This window comes from Hydra vulgaris, chromosome 08 (genome assembly GCF_038396675.1).
Source record: "Hydra vulgaris chromosome 08, alternate assembly HydraT2T_AEP".
Lineage (NCBI taxonomy): Eukaryota > Metazoa > Cnidaria > Hydrozoa > Anthoathecata > Hydridae > Hydra > Hydra vulgaris.
In genome coordinates this window covers 67,770,281-67,792,984 of record NC_088927.1, presented here as the reverse complement: position 1 = coordinate 67,792,984, position 22,704 = coordinate 67,770,281, and the positions used below count along the sequence as shown (strand labels likewise).

At 27.6% G+C, this 22,704-nt stretch overlaps 1 protein-coding gene across 5 annotated transcripts in view; it reads right to left on the bottom strand.

Moving 5' to 3' along the window:
• The window catches only part of LOC136084083 (transmembrane channel-like protein 7), a 97,666-nt gene that overhangs the window by 56,932 nt on the left and 18,030 nt on the right, over positions 1-22,704 (bottom strand). Inside the window, exons 1-3 of one of the 5 annotated variants that reach the window (XM_065804223.1) lie at positions 16,493-16,595; positions 5,690-5,908; positions 1,278-1,443 (exon numbers count right to left, since the gene is read on the bottom strand). In XM_065804223.1, the coding sequence (XP_065660295.1) occupies positions 1,278-1,443; positions 5,690-5,908; positions 16,493-16,547 (440 nt within the window). In that variant the 5' untranslated portion in view covers positions 16,548-16,595. Of the gene's footprint in view, positions 1-1,277; positions 1,444-5,689; positions 5,909-7,421; positions 7,620-8,237; positions 8,323-10,405; positions 10,588-16,492; positions 16,596-22,704 lie in introns of those variants that run through there. The other 4 variants (XM_065804224.1, XM_065804226.1, XM_065804225.1 and 1 more) reach the window with 4 other exon arrangements.

Genomic DNA, 22,704 nt, shown 5'->3' with positions numbered 1-22,704 from the left:
TTTAAGGAGCACTCTAAAGTTCAGTAATATTTTTTGTTAATTATTGTGATTTAATTACATTAGATTTATATTGTAAATTTATATTATAACACACTTTGAACCATTTTTAAACAATATTTACACATTTTGTATATTTTGTTTTAATATTTTCTATACAAAACAATTTTTATCTCTTTTAAAATAACTTTTTACTAAAAAATTGTCTAAAAGTTCTAAATAATAAAATGGGGAAAAAGAAGATACCAGTTCTGAAAAAAAGCAATTACTCAATATTTTCTGACCAATAAGCATTACTCGATAAGTGAAATACCAAGAAAATGTGAGATATCAAAACAACCTGTAAACAGAATCAAAGAAAATTGAATAATGGCTTCTTATGAAATATTCAGAGGCAAGGTTGAAAAAATAAAATAACCAAGGAATGAGAGAAAGGTAGTGAGCAATAAAAGAAAATTGATTTTTTACATCCAGCATATTATTAAATGAGGTGGGACTAAATGTAGCAATAATCAAAGTTCGACTGCTGGGCAACAAAAATAGAAGGCCAGAATAAAAACCATAATTAACCAAACCTTAGAGAAAAAAGGTTCTGGATTGGGCAAAGAAGTTTCACTGCAGACAACTGGAAATTGGCAAAGTTATTACTTAATTGTTACTGTTAACACTGTACTCTTAGAAATGATTTTATGAGATACTTTGGTCAGATGTTAACCTTTTAAATCACAAACTAATGCTAAGAAATATAAACCACTATGTCTGTTTATAGAAGCATAATGTTATGATCACAATATAATCAAAAGTGTTTAAATAATAACTATAATATTATTGCTTATTAATTAATTTATTTTTTAATTATTGTAATTCACCGTTGCACCAAGAAACAAGTTGATCACAGTACTACCAGAGATGCGCAAGGGATAAAACTTGGAACTTCTCCCTTAAGAAGCGAGCACTCCTTCAGTACTTAACTATTATTTATTGATTACTTACTTATTGTTATAAACATTTAGTTATGTTCAAAATAATTAGTTTTGAAAAATTAAAGTTATAATGAATAGAGAGTGAAGGGTGGAAGTTTCTGCCCTTTCAGCACTATATAAGTAAAATTTAGAAAATACTCCACACAAAGTGAAAAGATATAACTTTTTTTTTTATATATATATAAGAAAATATACAAAAAGTGTAATACTTTATTACAAAAAAAAAAATACATGTAAATACAAAAAAAAAAAAAAAAAAATAACTATAACAACATAGTATATAAAAACTATACTCACATAGTAGCTTCAATTGATGATGAAACATCTTCACGAGGACGATGATCAGTAAGGTAGTCATTTAATACGATTGGTTCAAGAAAGGACACTTGATTTAGTTTTTCATTTACAATATCTATTTCATCTACACTACTTTTTCGTTTTAAGGATTTGCTTCGAATTGTATCTATAATGAGGCTGGCAAATATAAGGATATATTACATGGTACCATCAGGGCACGACAAATCATTTTTTTTTAATAAACTTTGATGTTCATTTCTTTATTTATTGATGAACATCTAACTTAAGAGGTATGTCAAATAACAGGGTCAACAAAGAGGGCGCACTCCCCCCCCCCCCCCAACACTTTTTTTCTAAAGGCCCTTTTTTTTTGTTAAGAGAAATTCTAGATATAGAGGACTTGTTTTTAGAAATAAATGGTTGTGCACCTCCACTTCAAAACCTGTGTCGCCAGCCATGAATATGCCAGTTTTATTTTCGATTCTTTCAATTTTTATTTTTTTTTTGTATCCAAACAATTTTTTATTAAATTAAAAGGAAGTTTTATTTTCAAATAAGTTAATTCTAGTTAAAAAGATATATAATAATTTTTTTTTTTTCGTTTTTTTGTTTTTTTTGTTTTGTTATTTCACCTCCTCAAGGCCTAGAAGGCCACTACTGATAAGGAGGCTACTTAATTGTGGTTATAACCCTCTCTCAACTCTATAACTCCGAAACACGAACCTTGACGAACAAGGCCACTGCGCAGAGAAACAAGTTGAGCGCGGTACTACCAGGGACGTGGTGGGGATCGAACTCGGAACCTCTCACTTATGAAGCAAGCGCTCTACCACTACACCACTACCGCATGTTTTATTGTATAATTAGATATATCAAAGATGCTTATTGAGTTTTATTAATTTTTTATTAATTCAAAACAACTTTTCACGCATATGCAAAACGCGCACAAATTAATGATAACTAATATGCAATAACATTATGACTGTAAACCGTTATCCATTAATACAAAATAGTGAATTTTTCTTGATTTATTTTGTTAAACTTATTTTCTTATAAAAAAACATATAAACTTGAAGAAATTTAAATGAAAGGAAATTAAAAATAAAATAAGAGTTGTTACGACATTTCATTTTTAAAAAATTTAAAATAATAATACAATATTAACTATTTAATAAGTTATTATATTAAGTTATTATTAAATATGATATTATTAAATTTATAATAATATTAAGTATTTAATAATAAAATATCATATTACTAGTGTTGTTAAACGCACATTAAAAAATGAAAACTATAATAAACATAATAGTTCTATATATTTTATTAATTTATATATATTTCTGCAAATCTTATAAAAAAATTTTCAAAACTTTAAAAAGGGCAAGCAAACAATACTTTAATTTAACGATAATAAGAAAATTAAAAAAAAGTACTGCTTTTGAAGAAAAAAAGCATTGCTTTAGAAGAAAGCAATGTTTTAGCGTGGTTTTTTTAAAAGTAATTGCAAATGCATTCATTTTAGTTAAAATTTTCCATGCATAAACGCATATATTTTTTCCATGCATAAATGCATGTAAAAACCATGCTAAAACATAATTACTTTCTTCAGTTGCGCACTAAATTATTAAACTTAAAAGTAACGCTTTTAAAGAAAGTATTAGCATGGTTTCTTTTAAAAGTCGTTGAAAATACATTTTAAATTTTATTAACTTATTGTTTTTTTAAAATAAATATGTTTTTTATAATAAATAAAAAAACTATCAATCGCATAATTGTTATGCGTTATGTTATGCGTTCATTTTTAAAAATTTTAAGCGAACGCCAACATTTGCTTAAGTAAAAGTAAGGAAATGTGACGTTAGTTTTTTTTTTTTTTTTTAACAAACGTTCGCACATTCATCGATTTGTCGCACCCTGACCATGATAGAATCAAGTAACCAAATATTAACCAAAAAGTTAAAAAATTTAGAAGAACACAAACTAAGATAATTAATTATGATTTTGATATACAATAAAAATGTTTAAAAAAATTTTACTCAACATATAAATAAATTAAAAAAATAGAAAAATTTAGAGAAGTTACAGTGGAAATTGATGAATTTATACATTATTTATTGCAATATTATTTAAATAAAGCAGCTCTAACTATATTTACAATGTGCTTTTGGACATTGTCTGAGAGTGAAAGAGTTGTTATTTGTCACATAATATAGGAATATATAGGAATATCAACAATATTGCGATAGTTATTTGCAGCAAATAAGTGAGTTTTGTTGGAGTTGATATCCACAAGCTACTGCAATCCCAAAGCTGTTACAGAGGCAAGATTAGATTAAAGATTGGCTGCTTGTTCTAACAGTAAAGATTGACTGCTTGTTCTAATGAATCAAAAAGTAAAGGAGTAAGATTATCCGAAGATTATTATTGTAGATAAAAAAGGAAAAACAAAGATAGAACTTTGTGGAACCCCTACAGTTACTGGAAATGAATAAGATTGTAGGCCTTTAAGTCTGTGGTTAGAAAGAAATTATTTAATAATCTTAAAAATATAAAGAAACTAATAATAGAGATAAGACTAATTAGAGGATAGTTGGAGATTTATTACAATCACTACATAAATTATAATTACACAAAAGCAATGTTTTTTTATCTTATACCTCCTATCATTTTATATTTATTTATTTTTAAATAGTGATATCTTTATATATTTGTGTTAGAGTTAACTTAAACATTTTTATTTGATGAAGATTTTTTTTTATTTATAAGCCCTGTTTTGTTTTAAGTATACTTTAACGATAAAAATATTGTTGACTATGATTGTGTATAAACTTTTTTTTCTTAAAATAAATCTGTGTTTATTCTGAACATTTGTTTGTTTTTCTTTTGTTTTATTAGTTATCCTCCTATATATAAAAAGTTTTTTTAATAGAAATGTTTTATATTTCTTTGTGGGCTTTCATTGCTCAGTCTAGTTCAAGCGCTGCAGATTAACTGCAACAAATATAACAAAAATAATCTTAAAAATATAAAGAAACTAATAATAGAGACTAATCAGAGGATAGTTGTGTAGGTTTGAGTGTTGTTTTGAGTTTTCAAAACTTGTAACCACTTGCAAATAATTCTGCCTAATTCTGGAGAGAATTAATAAGATCAGACCCATGAACTAGAGATGGAATTTTAGACTTACTTTAGTTAATGATACAGTTAAAGATTTTTCGAAAGTCATTAGAACCTAATATCAGAGATAAGATACAAGATTTAGTAAACTGAGAATAACAGAACTTAGCATCAGACAGGACCATTTTTGACATTGAATTCTTGCAATAATAAAAAGACATTTGTTTACAAGAGTTCTAGTAAAAAAGATAATAAAAATGATTACAATTTAGCAACTGCACAAAAAGGTGAAAAAGTATGTAGTGGAATGAGGTTTGACTTAAAACTAATGAAAAAAAATAAAAAAGTTTGCCAGAGAAGACTAAAGTGGTTTGAGTGTCAGCATGAAGAGAGCCAGCATCTTCATGGAAAATGTAAGAGGTAGAAGTAAGAAAACTTGGAAAAAGTGCGTTACAGTTATGGTTAAGGTATGAACAAGCTTTAGTTAAGGAAAGAAGATGCTTTATATTAAAGAAACTTATATTAAAGGAAATTATATCAAAGGAAATTATATTAAAGCAAATTATATTAGAGGAAAGAAGATGTTTATATTAAAGAAACAGCATAGAAGGAGAAGGCTAAAGTAAAATTACATAAAAATTTTAAAAATTATAATTATTTTATAATAAACTTATTAAGAAAAAAAATAGATTATCAAAATCTTGTAAAAATGCAATTTTTTTATTTCTGAAATAAAATTTAAATAATAATTTTTTATACAAAACGACTATTATTTTTGAAATTTTCATATTACCTTTCGAGTACCAGGTAAACCTACTTGTGAAGAATTTTACATATATATTGCATTTAAACATTCAAGGGTCCTTTAAACACTCAAGGGTCTTAGGGCACTTCTAAAAATATTTTTTGTTCAAAAATTTTTAAATCTAGTGTTATTTTATGTAGAACACATTTAGAGCTCAGATAAGGCAATTTTGAAAAATAGTTGTTATGCACTCTAATATACATACTGACGCAAAATATTGTAAAATTAAACAAGCTAATAATTTATAACTCAAAAAAAATTTCTAAAATAGAAAATTATTAAAGCAATTTCTGAAGTTTTAAAATAACAAACTCTCACACAAAGAAATACTCACATGCCTTATCTCTGGGTAAAATAACTTATTACATTAAAATTTCAATAAAATTGCAAAGATATATTAATAGTGTGAATAAAATATTTTTAATAATATACTTTTTAGTTGTTAAATGGATTTGTTTAAAAAGAGAGTACAACTTTAAAGTAAACATACTTCTTCTAAGCTTCCTCATCCTTGAAGATGGGAGAGATGAATTCAAACTTTCGTCAAGCTTTTTTTCATTATCATCGATTGAAGTGATTGAAATATGGTCGCAATTAAAAGTACTATCTTCAAAATCAATTACTTCATTGTCATACGCCTTGTCTTTAATTTTTCCCATTTCTGTAAAATCATTTTTGACAGTCGTTTGATAAAAAGATGATGGGTTTTCTATAAAAAAAATAAAATATATCTCATATAAATTGCATATTTATCTTAATAAAATATAAACTATAAGTTAATAACTTATATTTATAAGGGATTTTGAAAAATTGCTTTTAAAAACAGTGATGCAGAAAAAACATGTTACAACACAACATAATAGCAGAACTTTTATCATTGCAACATTGATTATACTTTTATCATTGCAACATTGATTATATTAATGATCAATGTCACTGTGTATTGATATATATACGATGTCACTGTGTATTGATATATATATATATATATATATACTGTATATACTGATACTGTATATACTGATCAGGTTTTCACAGGAAAACCTGCAATCGCACGCCATTAAATGACCTCGCAAAAAATAACTTTGTTTTGACAATTTGGTCATGGTTGTTAACATGTTTTTAGAACTTGAACATTTCAAAAATGTGCCAAAAAAACCTGTTTAAAAAAAAAACAGTGAAAAAAACCATTCCTTAATCTTTTTTTTTATGACTATAAAAAAACTTATCTAGACTTAACTAAAATAAAATAAAATTTTAATTTTATTAAAAAAAAAAAGTAATCTTATAAAAAAAGAAAATAAAAAGAAATTATCCAAAACCTAAACACAAAAAAATAAAATTATAATTCACCTAAAAAAAAAAAAAAAATGCTAAGATTATTTAAACCAAGTTTTTAATTTTTTTTTTTTAATTATTCACCTCCCCAAGGCCGAGAGGGCCACTACAGTCTGGAGGCTACTTTTTTTGGTTACAACCCTCTTTCAACTCTATAACTCCAAAACATAAATCTTGATGAACAAGGCCGCTGTGAGGAGAAACGAGTCGAGCGCAGCATTACATTTTTTTTTACTAATTTAAAACTAGCAATTTTCTATATGAACACACGCTAGTTAACAATAACACATTTAAAAAAATATTTAAGTCTTTATTGAGGCTTATATTTGTTTTGTTTTTTCTTATTTTTAATTTTTTTTTAAAGATTAACATTTATCATAAAAAATACATAATTATATATAATTAAAAAATATCTATAAATAATATTCAATACTTTAAATAAACAATTATAAGCAGTGATTTTAAAAGGGTTTCAATAAAAAATATTAGTAAAGATCCAAGTTATTTAATTGTAACAGGATTCAAAAAAAACCTTTTTTAACATAATTATTTTATCTTTTCGATTGTATTGAGTTGAATAACTTTTGTACAAAAAGACTATCATTGTCTAAAAATTTTCGTTTTGCAACAGCAGTGTTTTCTCTTTGCTAGAATTTTTTAGTTTTAGAATAATTTTAACTTACTTTTATTTATAGACTATTTTGTATAAAAACTGACAAAAATCTAGCTGCTAAACAAAATGAGGCATGTATAGCAACAAATCAAAAAAAATTAACAGTATTACTGCCCAAGTATAAATACATGCGTCAAAAATTATGTAGCACAAATAAAAAGTTTGCTTTTACATAAAAAAATTGTATAACTTTTATTTGAAATTTTCATACTTCTATTCATACTTGACCATTCTTAATAGATATACACATTATGTCGGCTATATGGTTAAATGCCAGTCACTGTCATTTAATAATTTCAGACTATTTTCACTTAGTTTTTCATGAAAATGAGTATACAATATAAATTATCATATATTTCAACTTCAATAAATGCATGATTTAATTTTTATTTGCATCAAACCTTAAATTAATAATATATTAATAAACTTTGAATTATTGATACATTAATGATATGTTGATTTATTAAAAGTATTTTGATCAAATGCAGTAAAAGTAAAATAAATTAAATTTAAAAATTATATAAATTTGATTAATTATAAAAAGCATAAAAGAGAGCAATTTTCAGCAAAAAAAATCAACAATGATGCAATTAATGCACTTTTAAACCTAAACTGATATATAAAAAATATCTAAACCAGAGTTTTCATTCAGTTAACATACAACTTAGCAAAATTTTTTTTTTTTTTTTTTTTTTTTTTTTTCAGTCACACTTAAAAAAGTTTTGCCAACTATCTGACCCACTGTGCACTGTGTATACTTTATCTAAACTAAAATCTAAACTGATCTTATTAATAATCTGCATAATATAATCTGTTCATTAAATTACAAAAAAAAAAATCTTTTTTAAAAAAAATCAAAGTGGTAACATGAACTAAATTTGGATAAAACTAAAAAACAAACTGTCATAAAACAATTTAAAAAAATTAATAAATATAACATTTCTTACTTTTCACTTGAAAAATTCACTTGAAACACTTAAATTATTTTTTTTATTTTTTTATTTAAATACACTTAAACTATTCTTACTTTCCAAAAAATCACGCACAGAAACTCATATGTATTTTGTCTGTTATTTTCTTATTATCTCCAATTTGCTCTTATTTAATTCTAACCTATATAAATATTTTGTAAACAAAAAATGGTAAGCATTAGTGTTAAAAAAGAATAAATAAGCGGAATCACGAACAGAACAGAAAAAAATCAAATTTTAATAACTATGTAAATAAACTTTAATACCTTGGAAAATATAAGTTTCAGCATTAAATGTATTTTTTAAAATCTTTTAAACAGTAAATCTTTCCAGAAAGTTAAAGGATTGCACTATATTTCATAGAGTCACAGCAATCATTTAAATGCAGTTCATGAATGATTGCGCACGAAAGTTGCAAATTTGCTAATTTCATGTAGATATTTTTAAGAAAATAAATTGCTTGCGAGTATTTCAAGTGAGATATTATACTTTTGCGACTCATATTTAATATATTTTTAATGAGATATGTCATCAATTATTTCTAGCTAAAGTATAGCATTTTGAAAACTGTAGTTTATTTTCAAACCATAGCAATATTATTACGCAAAAAAATAAAATGATAAAAATATATATATTTATCTTATTTAGGTAGCCAAGAATATGATAAAAATATTTTTGATATAAATTTTTTTAAATAAAATCATAATATTATGAATATTGCTTTAAGTCCCAGATTTTAATTGCTCAAACAAAGAAAAATAAAAAATCAAGCACAAAAATAGAAATGCCCATAATACTTAATAAACAAAACCACTGCATGGATAAAAAGGTTTTACAGCTACATCAACTTTTACAGCTACAAAAACTTTTACAGTTACATCAGGGTTCTCATAGGAAAATAATATATGTTTTAAATTTTTTCAATTTTTTTGGTATACTCGCTTGAAAAAGTTCAAAACTTTTGTAAGATTTACCCCCCCCACCCCCCCCCCCCCCACCCCCACCCCTCCTCAAAAAAATAAAAAAATAAATAAAAACTTTCCAGGATTAAATCTTAAAAATTTTAGTAAAGTGCAAGCTTTCAAAGCCAAAAAAACTTTACATTTAAAAAAAAACATTTAAAAACTAAGATTTCAAAAATAATTGTAATTAATAATACATAAATAATACTAAAAACTGAATTTTTTTTACAGCTTTAATTTTTTAATTTTTTATTTTTTTAACTCTAAAATGAAATGCTTTACTTAAATAATAATAAATAATAATAAAATTTTGTTTAAAACTAAACTTTGCTAAAACTAGCATGTTAAAAATTACGAAAAATGAAACATATGAAGCAGAAACTATTGGCTTTTTGATATAGAATAATGTCAGTTGTATCAACAAATAATGTCAGTTTTAAAATATTAACCAAAAATGTCAGGTGTAAAACATTAACAAAGAATCATGTCAGTTGTGAAACATTGACAAAGGATTACTTAAATAGCAGTGAAATATAATGACATTAGACAAATAATAAAGAAGAATAATGCTACTAGTAAAATAACTAGCTTTAATTTCTTACTTCTTGTTGAGAACTTTTTTCAATCAAAACTTACACTTTATTTATTACTGTTTTGCTTAACATAACTTTTTTTTGATAAACTCTATAAAGATTATATATTCGCTTTTTTCAACAATTTTTTCCTACACTATATTGGCACTTTTCAAAATTCTTTTTGAAATTTTTTGCCTTTCGTATAAGCTGCTAACTTTCTGGAATATTGCTGCATCTCATTTACTTCAAATATTGAAAGAAACTTTAGGTGGCATGAGCATATAGAACTTGAAAATATTAAAGACTGTAATTTATCATGTAGATATATGTCATATGTGTAGGTAGTTTTATAAGAAAAACTATAAACTAAACCTGAGAAAATTGTGATTAGTTAACAAATAATTATTTTTTTTTCTTTCTAATATAACGTTTCAAAGTTAATTAGTTTTTTATAAATTTGATGAACTGGATTTATTCTTATATTTATTAAATATTACAGTTAAATAATTTAACTATTTATTAACCATGTATACTTTTCAACATGTTTAGTTTTTTTACGAGTCAAATGTTTAAATTTTTCTCAAGTTTATCGTCCATGGTTCATAAATATTTAATAGATATCAATAATAAAGACTTATAATTCATAAACACGGAATTTTAAACATTTATAATCTCTAAAAATATTACCAGTTAAAGACAACATTTCTTCAGGAAAATTTGATGAAGTAAATTTATTCATTGTAAATATAAATTAAAGGAAAGAAACATTATTATTTATATTTGTTCGTTGTTGTCTATGATTATTTTTGTACTTCGTCACCGAGACTTTTACTTTAGGTTACCGGAGGATAAACAAAATTACGAATATTAACGAGTGAGATTTATTAAACAATTTTAATGGACATGTAACTATCAGTTGCGAACAATTATTAAGTGGTTATATGGTCTTTTATTTTTAAGCTCTTATATTTTTAATTCCAATCCAGCTAATAATTTAAATAAAACACTTGATGTAAAAACACAATGCATAAGCATTGCACGATTTAAAAACAATTTTGAAGATGCGAAAGTTGACATCTTACGTCTTATTTTAAAGAAATTTTTTTTACCGTTGGGAAGACCAAGTGGGCATTGAGATAAGCAGTGTCATGGCTAGTGGGTCTGAGACCCTCCCAAAACCTGTCATTTAGACCACAATTCCTTAAAAAATGTTTTATTACTAAAAAATGTTTATTACTAAAAAAAAAAAACGACTTGAATTTCCCCAAAAATTTGCAAATGGGTCGCATCAAAAAGATGATTAGGTTACGTTTTTAATAAAAAATAAATGTAAAATTTAGTTTTTAATCAATCTAAAGGATAGATATATAGATTGCTTTAATAGCGCGGTGCTCTGTGATAAGACCTTCTTGGAGCACCTTAGTAACTACAAAAAAAAAAAAAAAAAAGAATAGCATTCTCGGTGGGAAATGAGCCAGCGACTAGCGAGCGACTAACTGGCATTATAGCGATTTTCCTTTTTGTTTTATTTTTTATTAATGTCTTTAACATTTTTAAAAATTCGATTTTTAGTGGTGAGTCAAATAATACTATGAGAATAATTGAACTTTATACCTACAAATCTACAAAGTTACATATCGTAGCTTTGTAGCTAGCTACAAAATATCTACAAATCTATAGCTGGTTATTAGCTACATATCAAAATAATTTAGACAGCGATTTTATAACGATATGACGCTAGCTACAATTGCCAGTGGGTCTTTAGCTTATTAAGCTAGCTCTTTACAAGTATCAATAGCTTTCGCTAACTTAAAAAAGCTAACGATGCTCGCGGCCAAATCGATGTCTTTATTTGCTAGCCGATTCTCCACCGGGCACCGATTTTCCACCGGGTTGCTATTATTATTATTATTATTATTATTATTATTATTATTATTGTTATTATTGTTATTGTTATTATTGTTATTATTATTATTATTATTATTATTATTATTATTATTATTATTGTTATTATTATTATTATTATTATTATTATTATTATTATTATTATTATTATTATTATTATTATTATTATTATTATTATTATAAAATTGAGTAGTAAAAAAATGTACAACTTTATTTTTTGTTAAATACTAAACGAAAGCTTCTTGAAGATGCAGGTAAAAAAATATATCATTTATGCATTGAAAAGACAGTGGAGCTCCTAATGATTTGTGGTAGGTAGAGGTAACTGAGGTAATTTTTGTATAAAAATATTTTTGATATGTGGTGGTCTTTGCAGTGTTCAAATCAAATGGGAATTTGTTTGAAGTTTCTGCTGTTGGAGAGAGCTAATTTATTTAAAATGAATTTTTTCTATTTAAACAAAATTTAAAGAAAATAAAAAAGGTAAATAAAGTTATGTTTTGACAAACGAACTTTATTAAGTATAAGACCTATATAAAACGTAATAACAAATTCAAGATTTATTGTTAAAAATGTTCAAAGTTTTTCTGTTTTCACTTCGTTTATAAAATTCTCTGGCCATAACTATAATGTTCAGATTGTCAGCTTTTTTTGTGTGTGTATTTTAGACAGCATGCACCAGTTTAGCCGTGCTTGGTTCATGGTGCTTCTTAACAACTTTTTATTTGTTTGTTGAAAACTCTCTTGACATATTTAGAAATTAGGAAAATTATTTAATATATCCTTTTGATACCGTCAAAAGGATATGTTAAATCACTTTCCTAATTTCTAAGAATGCGCATTGCAGTGCATGTGTATCATTCAATTTGTGACACACTGCAGTCGGAATTAATAAAATAAATGATAATGAGACTCATAGCGAATTTATTCATACATTAAATGATAAATTTAAGCTCTTTTTTGTAGAGTGTCTAACGGTAGAGTAGTGGGCATTTAATTTTTAAGCATTCAAATCTCTAGCATAGAAAGCAAAGACTTATTTGTTTATTTAAGGATTTTTTAATTTTAACGATTTAATTTATTTATATAACAACTTTTATATTTATATTTATGCTTTGTAAAAATTTTAAGTTTTTAGTTCTTCATCAGCGGTTCTCTGTGACAAGACCTGATGGTCTTCTTTGAGTATCCGCGTTCGCTATTTATTTATTTATTTTTACGATATCTTCACTTGTAAATTTTTTCTCTTGTATATTTGTATTTCTATCTTAAGCATTGTAATAAAAAACAAAATAAACATAAAAAAATAGTTATCTTCAAATGAAATATATATAATGGTTCTATCTATTGAAGAATTGAATACCCTTGCTGTTCAAATCTAGATTGAACACAGCAAATTAGCATTTTTATTGCTTCGAAAGTATTCATTAACAACTTTCTAACCTTCACAAGCAAACTGATGTAAACTTTTGGATAAACTATCTACCATGCAGAGAATGGTCTAGACCAGTTTATTCCCAAACAAGAAAGAGAAGTTTTTCATTTGTGCAGAATCTTCCTATTCGAGCAACAATTTCGCTAACCTTTTTTAAAGGTTTAACTACTTCCCAAGCAAAATTTTGAAGCTTTTTAATATTAAGATATGAAGTAAATTAATTCAGTAAATTACACTCCAGCGTGCAGGACAAAGTTTAAGAATACCGGGAATCCCAAGGAGAATACTTTCTTTTACCTTTTTGAAAAGACATTCACGTTTGGGAGATTTCTACATTTTTATATTTTAAGTCATTATGCACAGTCATGTAAGTCATTTACACAAAATAATTAGTATAGAGATTTGATCATATCAGTTTCACTACTTTCGGACAAGTCTGAGGCCTCAAAAATTACATTTCAAAAAAACTAACTTTTGTTTTATTAATACCGAAGACATATGTATCCTCCAATAAAATTAATACATTTATCTACACAGACAACTTTTACTTTTGTCAAATTGCATGAAAATCGTATCCTTTAAACTTCCTTGTTTAAAAGAAAATTGTATCCTTTAAACTTCCTTGTTCAAAAAAATGATGAGCAAATGTCAGGTCAGGTTATCCTGCTACTGGTAACATGTAACCCAGTACAACCTGCTTCATGTCCTGCTGCCTTGTAGGATACGCTTTTTAAGGCAAAGGCTAGGAGAAGCCAACTCCAACTTAAAACACCCCTGTCTAGGGGCTCTTGGTTGAGTAAAGGCTTGAGATGGTGTCTTGATAAAAATACTCATCTTGGGCAGATATTAAACGCATCCGGCTACTGTCTTTTAGAAGGTCTCCTAGCCAAAGACTTAAAGGGTAAACAGATTCTATCTGTTGACCAGCTTCACAATTCTTTTTTATCTGTTAGGGTGGCGCAGATGTATTTTGTTTCCAGTTTAGGATGTTAAAAGCTAATTTATTGACTCAATGCATGGGTTTTACTAGTGTCTCTGTTTTTATGACTAGGCAACTCATTCTATTATCTCCTAATGAGGGTACAGCTTTAAAACTCAGTTTTATGGTTCTGAGGCCGGCTGGTAGTCAGGTTTTCCAAACTCTGTGGTAGCTCTCAGAGAGGCTGATTCCATCAACAGCTGTAAAATATCAGCGTACTAACAATGCCATGTTACGCATGGATAGTGTTCCCAATAACTATAAAACACAAAAAACGTCATCGCCAAGTTCTCTAAACCTACCATCACTAATATTTGTGTTATTTTTCTCTTGAGGGTAATCTCTTGCAAAGTTCACCAGATCTACTTGCTCATTGTGAGACTAATTTGAGTTCAGAAATCTTATCTTGTAATCTTAGTATTAATATTTATCTTAAGCCCTCTCTCTTTATCCATTAGCAAATATCGCTGCTGTTGGTGACTTTAATGCTCATCACACTAAATGGCTTGGCTCGTTAAAACCCACGACTTTTGCTTTTCTCAATCTCTAACTCAAATAGTCAACTTTTGAACTCGTTTTCCAGACAACCTGAAACATTTACCTTCTCCACAGGACTTATGTCTTGTTTCTGATCCTAGTCAGTGTTCAGTTTCTCCATATTCACCTTTAGATGATTCTGATCACGGTTTCATTTCTCTTAAACTATTATTTCATTCTTCTTCATCATCGGAATTCCCCTAGCATTGTAACTCTTACAACTATCTTAAAGCCTTAAAGCTGACTGGGATTCTTTCCGTGATTTTCTTTGTGATGACCTTTGGGTAGAAATCTTTCGTCTTCCTGCTGACAAACATGATTCTTACATAAATTTGTGGATTCAGGCTGGCATGGAATCTTTTATTCCCTTTGGACAATTTCAGGTCAAGCCTCACTCTTCTCCATGGTTTTTTTCACATTGTGCTGCTGCAATTTCCAATCGAAACCGTTACTTCCATATCTATCAGCAAAATAATTCTCCAGAAAACAGACTTGAGTTTACTATTGCTAGAAACCAATGAAAAAAGGTTTTGTCTAACGCCAAAGCTCGCTACTTTCAGTTCATCTCGTGATTCATCACAAAAATTAGGCTCTCGTGATTTCTTGGGAATCTTTAACAGAATCGATAACAAAACAAACACTTTATCTCTCATCTTTAATTTAATAACTTACTTTCTGATCATCAATATGGATTTCGATATTCTCTTTCTACAGCTGATTTGCTAACAGTAATAACCGGTAGATTTTGTTGTGCATTAGATAAAGGTGGAGAGGTTAAGGCTACCGCTCTTGACATTTGTAAAGCTTTTGATAAAGTTTGGCATGCTGGTCTTCTCCATAAGCTTTCTTCTCATGATGTATCAGGTAACATCTTTAAGATTATTGAATCCTTCCTTTCCAATCGTAGTATAAAAAGTTCAATCCTTTGTCTTATACTCTTTTTAAATTACATTAATGATCTTCCAGATCATCTCACATCTAAGGTGGCATTGTTCACTAATGATACTACCATTTATTTTTGTCATGATAAGAAGCCAACACTCTCTAATTGCTTCGAGGGGGCATTTGAGCATGAAAAGGATCTCACTTCTGCTACAGTACGGGGCTCACAGTGGCTGGTGAACTTTAATTCAGTTAAAACTCAATTTTTTTCAGCCAATCGTTATTGCAATAATTTAGATCTTCCTACATTTATGAACGGTAATGTACTCGATGAGTCATCTACCTTTCATCTTCTTATGATTAATTTCGAAGGTAGATCGGAAGTAAGAGTTAATCTTAGGATTAACTCTTACTTCCGATTTACCTTCGAAACTACATATCAAGTTCATTGCAAAATTAGCAACTGCTAAGGTTGCATCTCTTTATCGTACTCGACACTTTCTTACTCCGGATTCTGTTCTCTATCTCTATAACTCTCAAATCCTTCATTGTATGGAATACTGTTGCCGTATCTGGGGCGGATCTTCTAATGATGCCTTAATGTTTCAAAAACTCGTATTCGTCTTGTTTTTTTCCTTAAACATCAGTTCTTAGGATTTTGCTTCTTTTAACTTGCTTTCCTGACTCATATAATTTTCAATCTTTCAAGTCTTCTGTCACTCTTTATCTTGTTCTATAAACTCATCTTTTTTCTTCCAGTAACTTTCAACTCTTATAGTGGTTGCTTGCAGCCTTTTTGGAAGCAAAGATTAAAAAAAAAAAAAAATGATAAGCGATTTTAATATAAAATTTCGTACTCTTGCAATTCACTTAATCCTAAAGCAGTATACTCAAATATGCCCAGACCAAACACGTTTTATCTGTTGCATAAAGATATCCAATTAATTCCCTAACAGCATTCCTACGCACAAATAGCTTTACTAAATAAAAGGTTTTAACGTACAGTATTTTAGTTATATAAAAAACGCATAGCTACCTGTGAAAGAACCAAAAAAATTTAAAGGCGATATGTTTCTTATTTTCTTCTTCATTGAAAATTATCCAAAATGCTTCACTGAATGTTCAAGTTTTTGTTGTAGACTATTGAGTTTATTCGAAACAATTTTATACCAAGAAAAAGCTTTTGCATATTTCATGAATACGTCTATGACATTCAATTTCAATGGCTGTGATATTATTGGCTAACTAATATTTTTAAGTTATTAATAGATTTCTTAGGCGATATTATTTTAATTTTTAACCCTTTAACAGTCCATGCCGTAATAATACGCAAATCCAAAGTGGTTTCTAAATGTCCATGCCGTAATATTACGCAAACTAAAAGCGGTTCCTAAATGTCCATGCCGTAATATTACTGCATAATTAATAAGCTTGTTATTCAACAATTTACTTTAGCACGTGTTCACTTTTATTTTAAATATGGCAGACAAGCAAGTTTTTTCAGTGCAAAAATCTCTGAAAGAATGCGAAGAGGACAAAGCTCACGATTATTACTACTTTTCAAAGTATTGGTTGGCGAGTTCACTTATAAAATTTACGAACCAAAACCAAAGCTGAAACTTTTTAAAGCAGAACAATTTTCCAAAACACTGGGACAACAAAACGTCTCAGTACTACAAAACAACAATCGAAATATTAGGCAAAAATGGGTCCCCCTAAAAATAACAAAAATTTTTTACTTAAAAGTGGCAAAAAACAAAAAGACAGTCGTGCCAGCAGAACTTTTCTGGAACGGTTCAACAAAGACAACAATCCCGTGGACCCAAATTTGGAAAAAAAACTTCACCTCCCACGCATGCGGATCGACTCAAAACATCCTCTTTCTATATTTACACAACAGTTTACCGACTGCGGCCTTGCTAGCCAAAAGCACATGGCAACAGATTGTCAAAAATAACAAATGCAAAACTTGTGGTAAAATCGAGGACAACATCCATATTTTTGCCTACTGTCCTCCTTCAGTTAAAATTTGGGAGTATTTTAAACATGTATATAACTCCTTGACATCCCAAAACAATTTTTCTCCGATGATTTCGATTTTCTCGATTGAAACAGAGAATTTATCGGAGAAAAACCCCACTTTGCAGCTGCTGTTGACCCTCACTCAAGCTATCATGAGTGCAATATGGAACAGTAGATGCCACCACATGTTTAGTAACAAAAAAATTGACCCAATAGCAGTGATCAGGGTAATAGTCAGGAACATCAGGAATATTATTACCTTAAAATATAATTATCATGTCCGTAGAAACACCACGGACATTTTCTGTGAGTATTTTTGTATTAAAAATGTTTTCTGTCAAGTAGAGAATAGAAATCTGAAACTAAACATATGAGCTAAAATAAAACAACGGCTCGTTGTATGTTTAGTAAAGATTTCCTTCCCTCTTGCAATTTTTTCTATGTTATACAACAAAATTATTATTATATATGATTAGCAAATCACTGCCAGCCCTTATTTATGAAATATTATCTTAACACACAAGATTTTATCTATAGTGTTCGTAACGTAATGTTTATGTAAAAGTCATGTAATTTTTTTAAAATTGTTTTGGGTAGAAATCCTTCTTTAACCTTATGAATCTTTCTTTAACCTATTTTAGAATTTCTTCTTTTTTTAACCTAATCTGAACTCTCGGTTTCTTTCTGCACAACGGCAAAAAAATAAAAAACAAAAAATACAAAAAAATATAAAACCAAAAAACACAAAAAAATACAAAATCAAAAAAAATCAAAAATCAAAAATACAAAAAATATATAATAAAATAAATAAAATTTAAAAAATTTATATATTTTGAACATATGTAAAAACTTTATATTGTAAAACTACTATATTAGAAAACCGTAGTTAATGTAATTTTAAAGAAAAAATTGTAAATATTTAATATTTTGTAATAAAAGAAAAAAAAAAAAAAAAAGAAATCATTAACGAAAAAGCGAATATTTACTCACGAGGAAATAGAAAATTATATATTCGATAAAAACGAGGAGTTAAGTGAGGTTTCAGAAGAAGAGTATAGTTTATCTGATGTTTCTGATGAAGAAAATTCCGAACCAGAGATATTAGAGTTAAGTTTAAAAGAAGAAATGCCTGCATTGGTCGATGCTCTTAGTTCTTGTGACAATTCCTTAGAAAATTTATTTCCTGGCTAACACATACCGATTTGGAAATCTGAACCTTCAAATAATAGAGTCCACCCCTTTAAATTTACTGGTATTTCTGGGTGCAATCGAGATATAGTCAAAAATGATCCTCTTTGTTTGTTTGAGCATTACTTTACAGATGAAATTTGTGAGTTTATTGTTAATGAAACTAATCGATATGCTTCCCAAACTATAAATATTGCGATTTTTTTTATATCAAGGAGTACTTTGGAAGCCCACGTATGAAATGTATTACACCACAAATCTATTGTTTGCAAGTGCTGGTATTAAGTGGTTGTTATCCTATAACAAGATTAAGTTAATCGATAAGTTTTTTCATTTTGTTGATTCTACCACACTACCAAATAAATATCCTGTTTTATCCAAAATAAGCACAGTATGGGATTATTTGACAAAAAAATTTCAAGAGGTATGTACACCTACACAAAATATATCAATTGATGAGTCACTTTTGTTGTGGAAAGGTAGACTTTCTTGGAAACAGTGTATTCGCAGCAAAAATGCCAGATTTTGTATAAAAACTTTTAAATTATGCGAGTCAGATTCAGGATATATATTGAAATCCATTTTATATACAGAATCTGAGCTGACTAATACTCTAAGTTCAGATTATCGCTACGTTGCAACAAAAACTGTTATGTTTCTTATGGATGGCTTACTTGATCAGGGTTACAAATTTAACATTGGCAACTGGTATTCTTTCTACGAGACTTCATTAGTATTATTGCTAAGATCTACAGATACCATAGGAACACTTCGAAAAAACAGAAAAGATTTACCTATTTCTATCCATGAAAAGTTAAAAAAAAATAAACGCAAAGTTCTATACGAAGAAAAAACAAATATCACGATAACACATTGGAAAGATAAAGAGGATGTTTATACCATGTCAACTTGCACTATTAATGGAGCCGAAAATGTTTTAAGAGCTGGGAAAGAAAAGTTAGTTCCTTTAGTTATTGATGATTGTAATCAAAATATGGGAGGCGTAGATAGAGGTGACCAAATGATGACATCATACGAAGTTGAAAGAAAAAGGGTAAAAAAGTGGTACAAGAAAGTGTTTACTCATTTAATTAATCAAGCAGCATTTAATACACAAATAATTTGTAAAAAAACGGGTCGTAATATGACATCTTTAAACTTTAGAACAATGTTAATCACATCGATGATTCAACGATATGGCCAGCAGCCAAAAAAATCTCACTCTAGATTGGAAGCAAACAACCCCTTACAATTGGTTGACCGACATTTTCCATTATATGTGCCAGCGTCTGAAAAAAAAATTAATGCTTAGAGGTGTGCGGTATGTTACAAACACAAAATAAGAAGAGATTCTAGATATGAATGCGTAGAATGTGATGTAGGACTTAGTGCAGCTCCATGTTTTATGACTTTTCACACAAAGACTGAATATTATAACTTATTTTTTATAAAAATTTTCTATTATTATGGTATGGTTATAAATTCTTATACATGAATAATAGTGTTTTTTAGTGTTTAATAGTGTTAAAATAGTAAAAACTTTATTTTAATTTAAAAGTAAAAAAACGAAGTTTTTAAAAAGCCGGAACATTTAAAGACCACTTCAAAAAAAAATGCAAACCTTTTAGCGACCGTTTTTTAGAAAACGCGTGGACTGTTAAAGGGTTAAAAACTTACTTTTAAGACACTACCCCGTAAAATCGCCGAAAGATAAATTTCAGAAATATCGATATGCCTAAGATGTTTAACGCGCGTTGAACATTCACACCTAAGGCATAAACTTTTTTTCTGAATTATACTGACAAATGTATTGTGATTTATACTGTACAAATAAAATAATTAAAATAAAAACTAGCATTCGATATTTTGTTTTAAATGAGAACAGCTAGTTTGACCGTACTTTCAATACCATCTATTCAGTCACTGTATATATTCCAATTAACACAGCCCATCCAATTATACACATTTACCATCCCAGTAACACATCACAATATCACAAATCATCCCGATAACACATAGCAATATCACAAATAAAGAATTATGAAAACTGGCTTTCCAATATTATTTATAATAAAATTATATAACAAAACCGTTTCATTCAATTAAAAAAAAACAATTAATAGCAACTTAAAATAATATAATATCTATCTATCTATCTATCTATCTATATATATATATATATATATATATATATATATATATATATATATATATATATATATATATATATATATATATATATATATATATATATATATATATATATATATATATATATATATATATATATATATATATATATATATATATATATATATATATATATATATATATATATATATATATATATATATATATATATATATATATATATATATATAGAAAAGAAGGTAAATACGCCATTCTCAAGTTTGATTCTGTTTTTTGTCGAGATCATAAAAAATAATTTTTTAACATATATTGTTAAGACAGTTCATCTAATTTATAACACAATCAAGATGTTTGAAACAAATGATTTTAATTCGTTCACTTTTAATTTTTCAGAAATTAAACATTTCTCATCTAGTGAATACTTTGATCCAGATATTAATTATTTCAACAATTTTTTTATAAAAATACAAAAAAACAATAATTTTGATCAAGTAAAAATTTTTCATATAAATATCAGAAGCCGAAACCGTAATTTTGAAAATCTTCTTAATTCGTTACATGAAACCAACAATTTTTTTAATGTAATTTGTTTAACTGAAAGCTAACTAAAATAACTGAAAAAGATTTAAATACTATGTCAAATTTTAATCTTCCTTACTTTGAGTAAATTTCTCAAGAGAGACTTATCAATAAACGCAGTGGAGGAGTTCTTATTTATGTAAAGAAAAATATTGCTCATTATATTAGAAATGATTTGTGTTTCTGGAGGCAAAGAAAATTTAACAATTGAAATTCTAAACAATCATTCAAAAAACATTTTACTGAGCTGTTGCTATAGGCCTCCGAAGGGTGTGGCCGAGAACATAAACGTGTATTTTGAAGAAATCCATTTCAAAAATGGCACCCTTCAAAAAAAAAAAGAATTTTATTGTAGGGGATTTCAATATGAATTGCTTCCATTACTCTACGGACATTAAAGTTTAAAAACTTTATGATTCTATTTTTAAAATGGGAGCCATTCCTTTAATAAATCGCTCTACCAGAGTAACTTTAAAATCAACTACTCTAATAGATAACATTCTAACAACTGATTTTTTTAACAGTGACTTAAATAAAATTATCTTAAAAACAGACATTTCTGATTATTTCCCTATCTGTTTTACCATTAACTTTAACTCCAAAATTATGACTAAAACTAACATAAAAGTTAGATTACGTAACTATAACCAAAAAAATGTTGAGCAATTTAAAACACAATCATTGTTGCTCCATTGGAAGAACATCGACTTTAGTGATAACGCGAACAACATTTGCGATAATTTTTTTAACACATTTTACTCATTTTATGATGCCAATTTCTTTTTTGTGTTTATCATTTTTAATTATATATATTTATATAAAGATCTGCATTTTTTGGTGTTTACTTAACATTAGTTGAATTTGTAATTATCCATGAAAATATTTTTTTAGAATATATATGATTGATGATATTGATAATAGTGACAGTGATTCTAACTCGGAAAAGAACAACGCCGTTACGGCAAAGTCGTCAATCATGATACACCTGATACACACCATGATACACCCATTCGATCATAATACACCTAAAAAAAAGAAAGCGAAGCAATTGAGTTGATTTTAAACAAAGTGGGAGTCCAATTTCGATTGGTGTCGTCGATTGCCAGGAAATATGTTTGAAGCTAACTGCGCCCTTTGTAACCGAAATTTTGGAATTTGACATAGCGAACGCAACGATTTGACTTTTCATTCAAAGTCCGATCTGCACAAGGAAAACGTGAATGCTGCTCGTTCTTTGTCAGTGCTCTCATACTTTCATACTTACCACACAGTCAAACATCACATGTCATAGAATGCTGCTGACTGTGG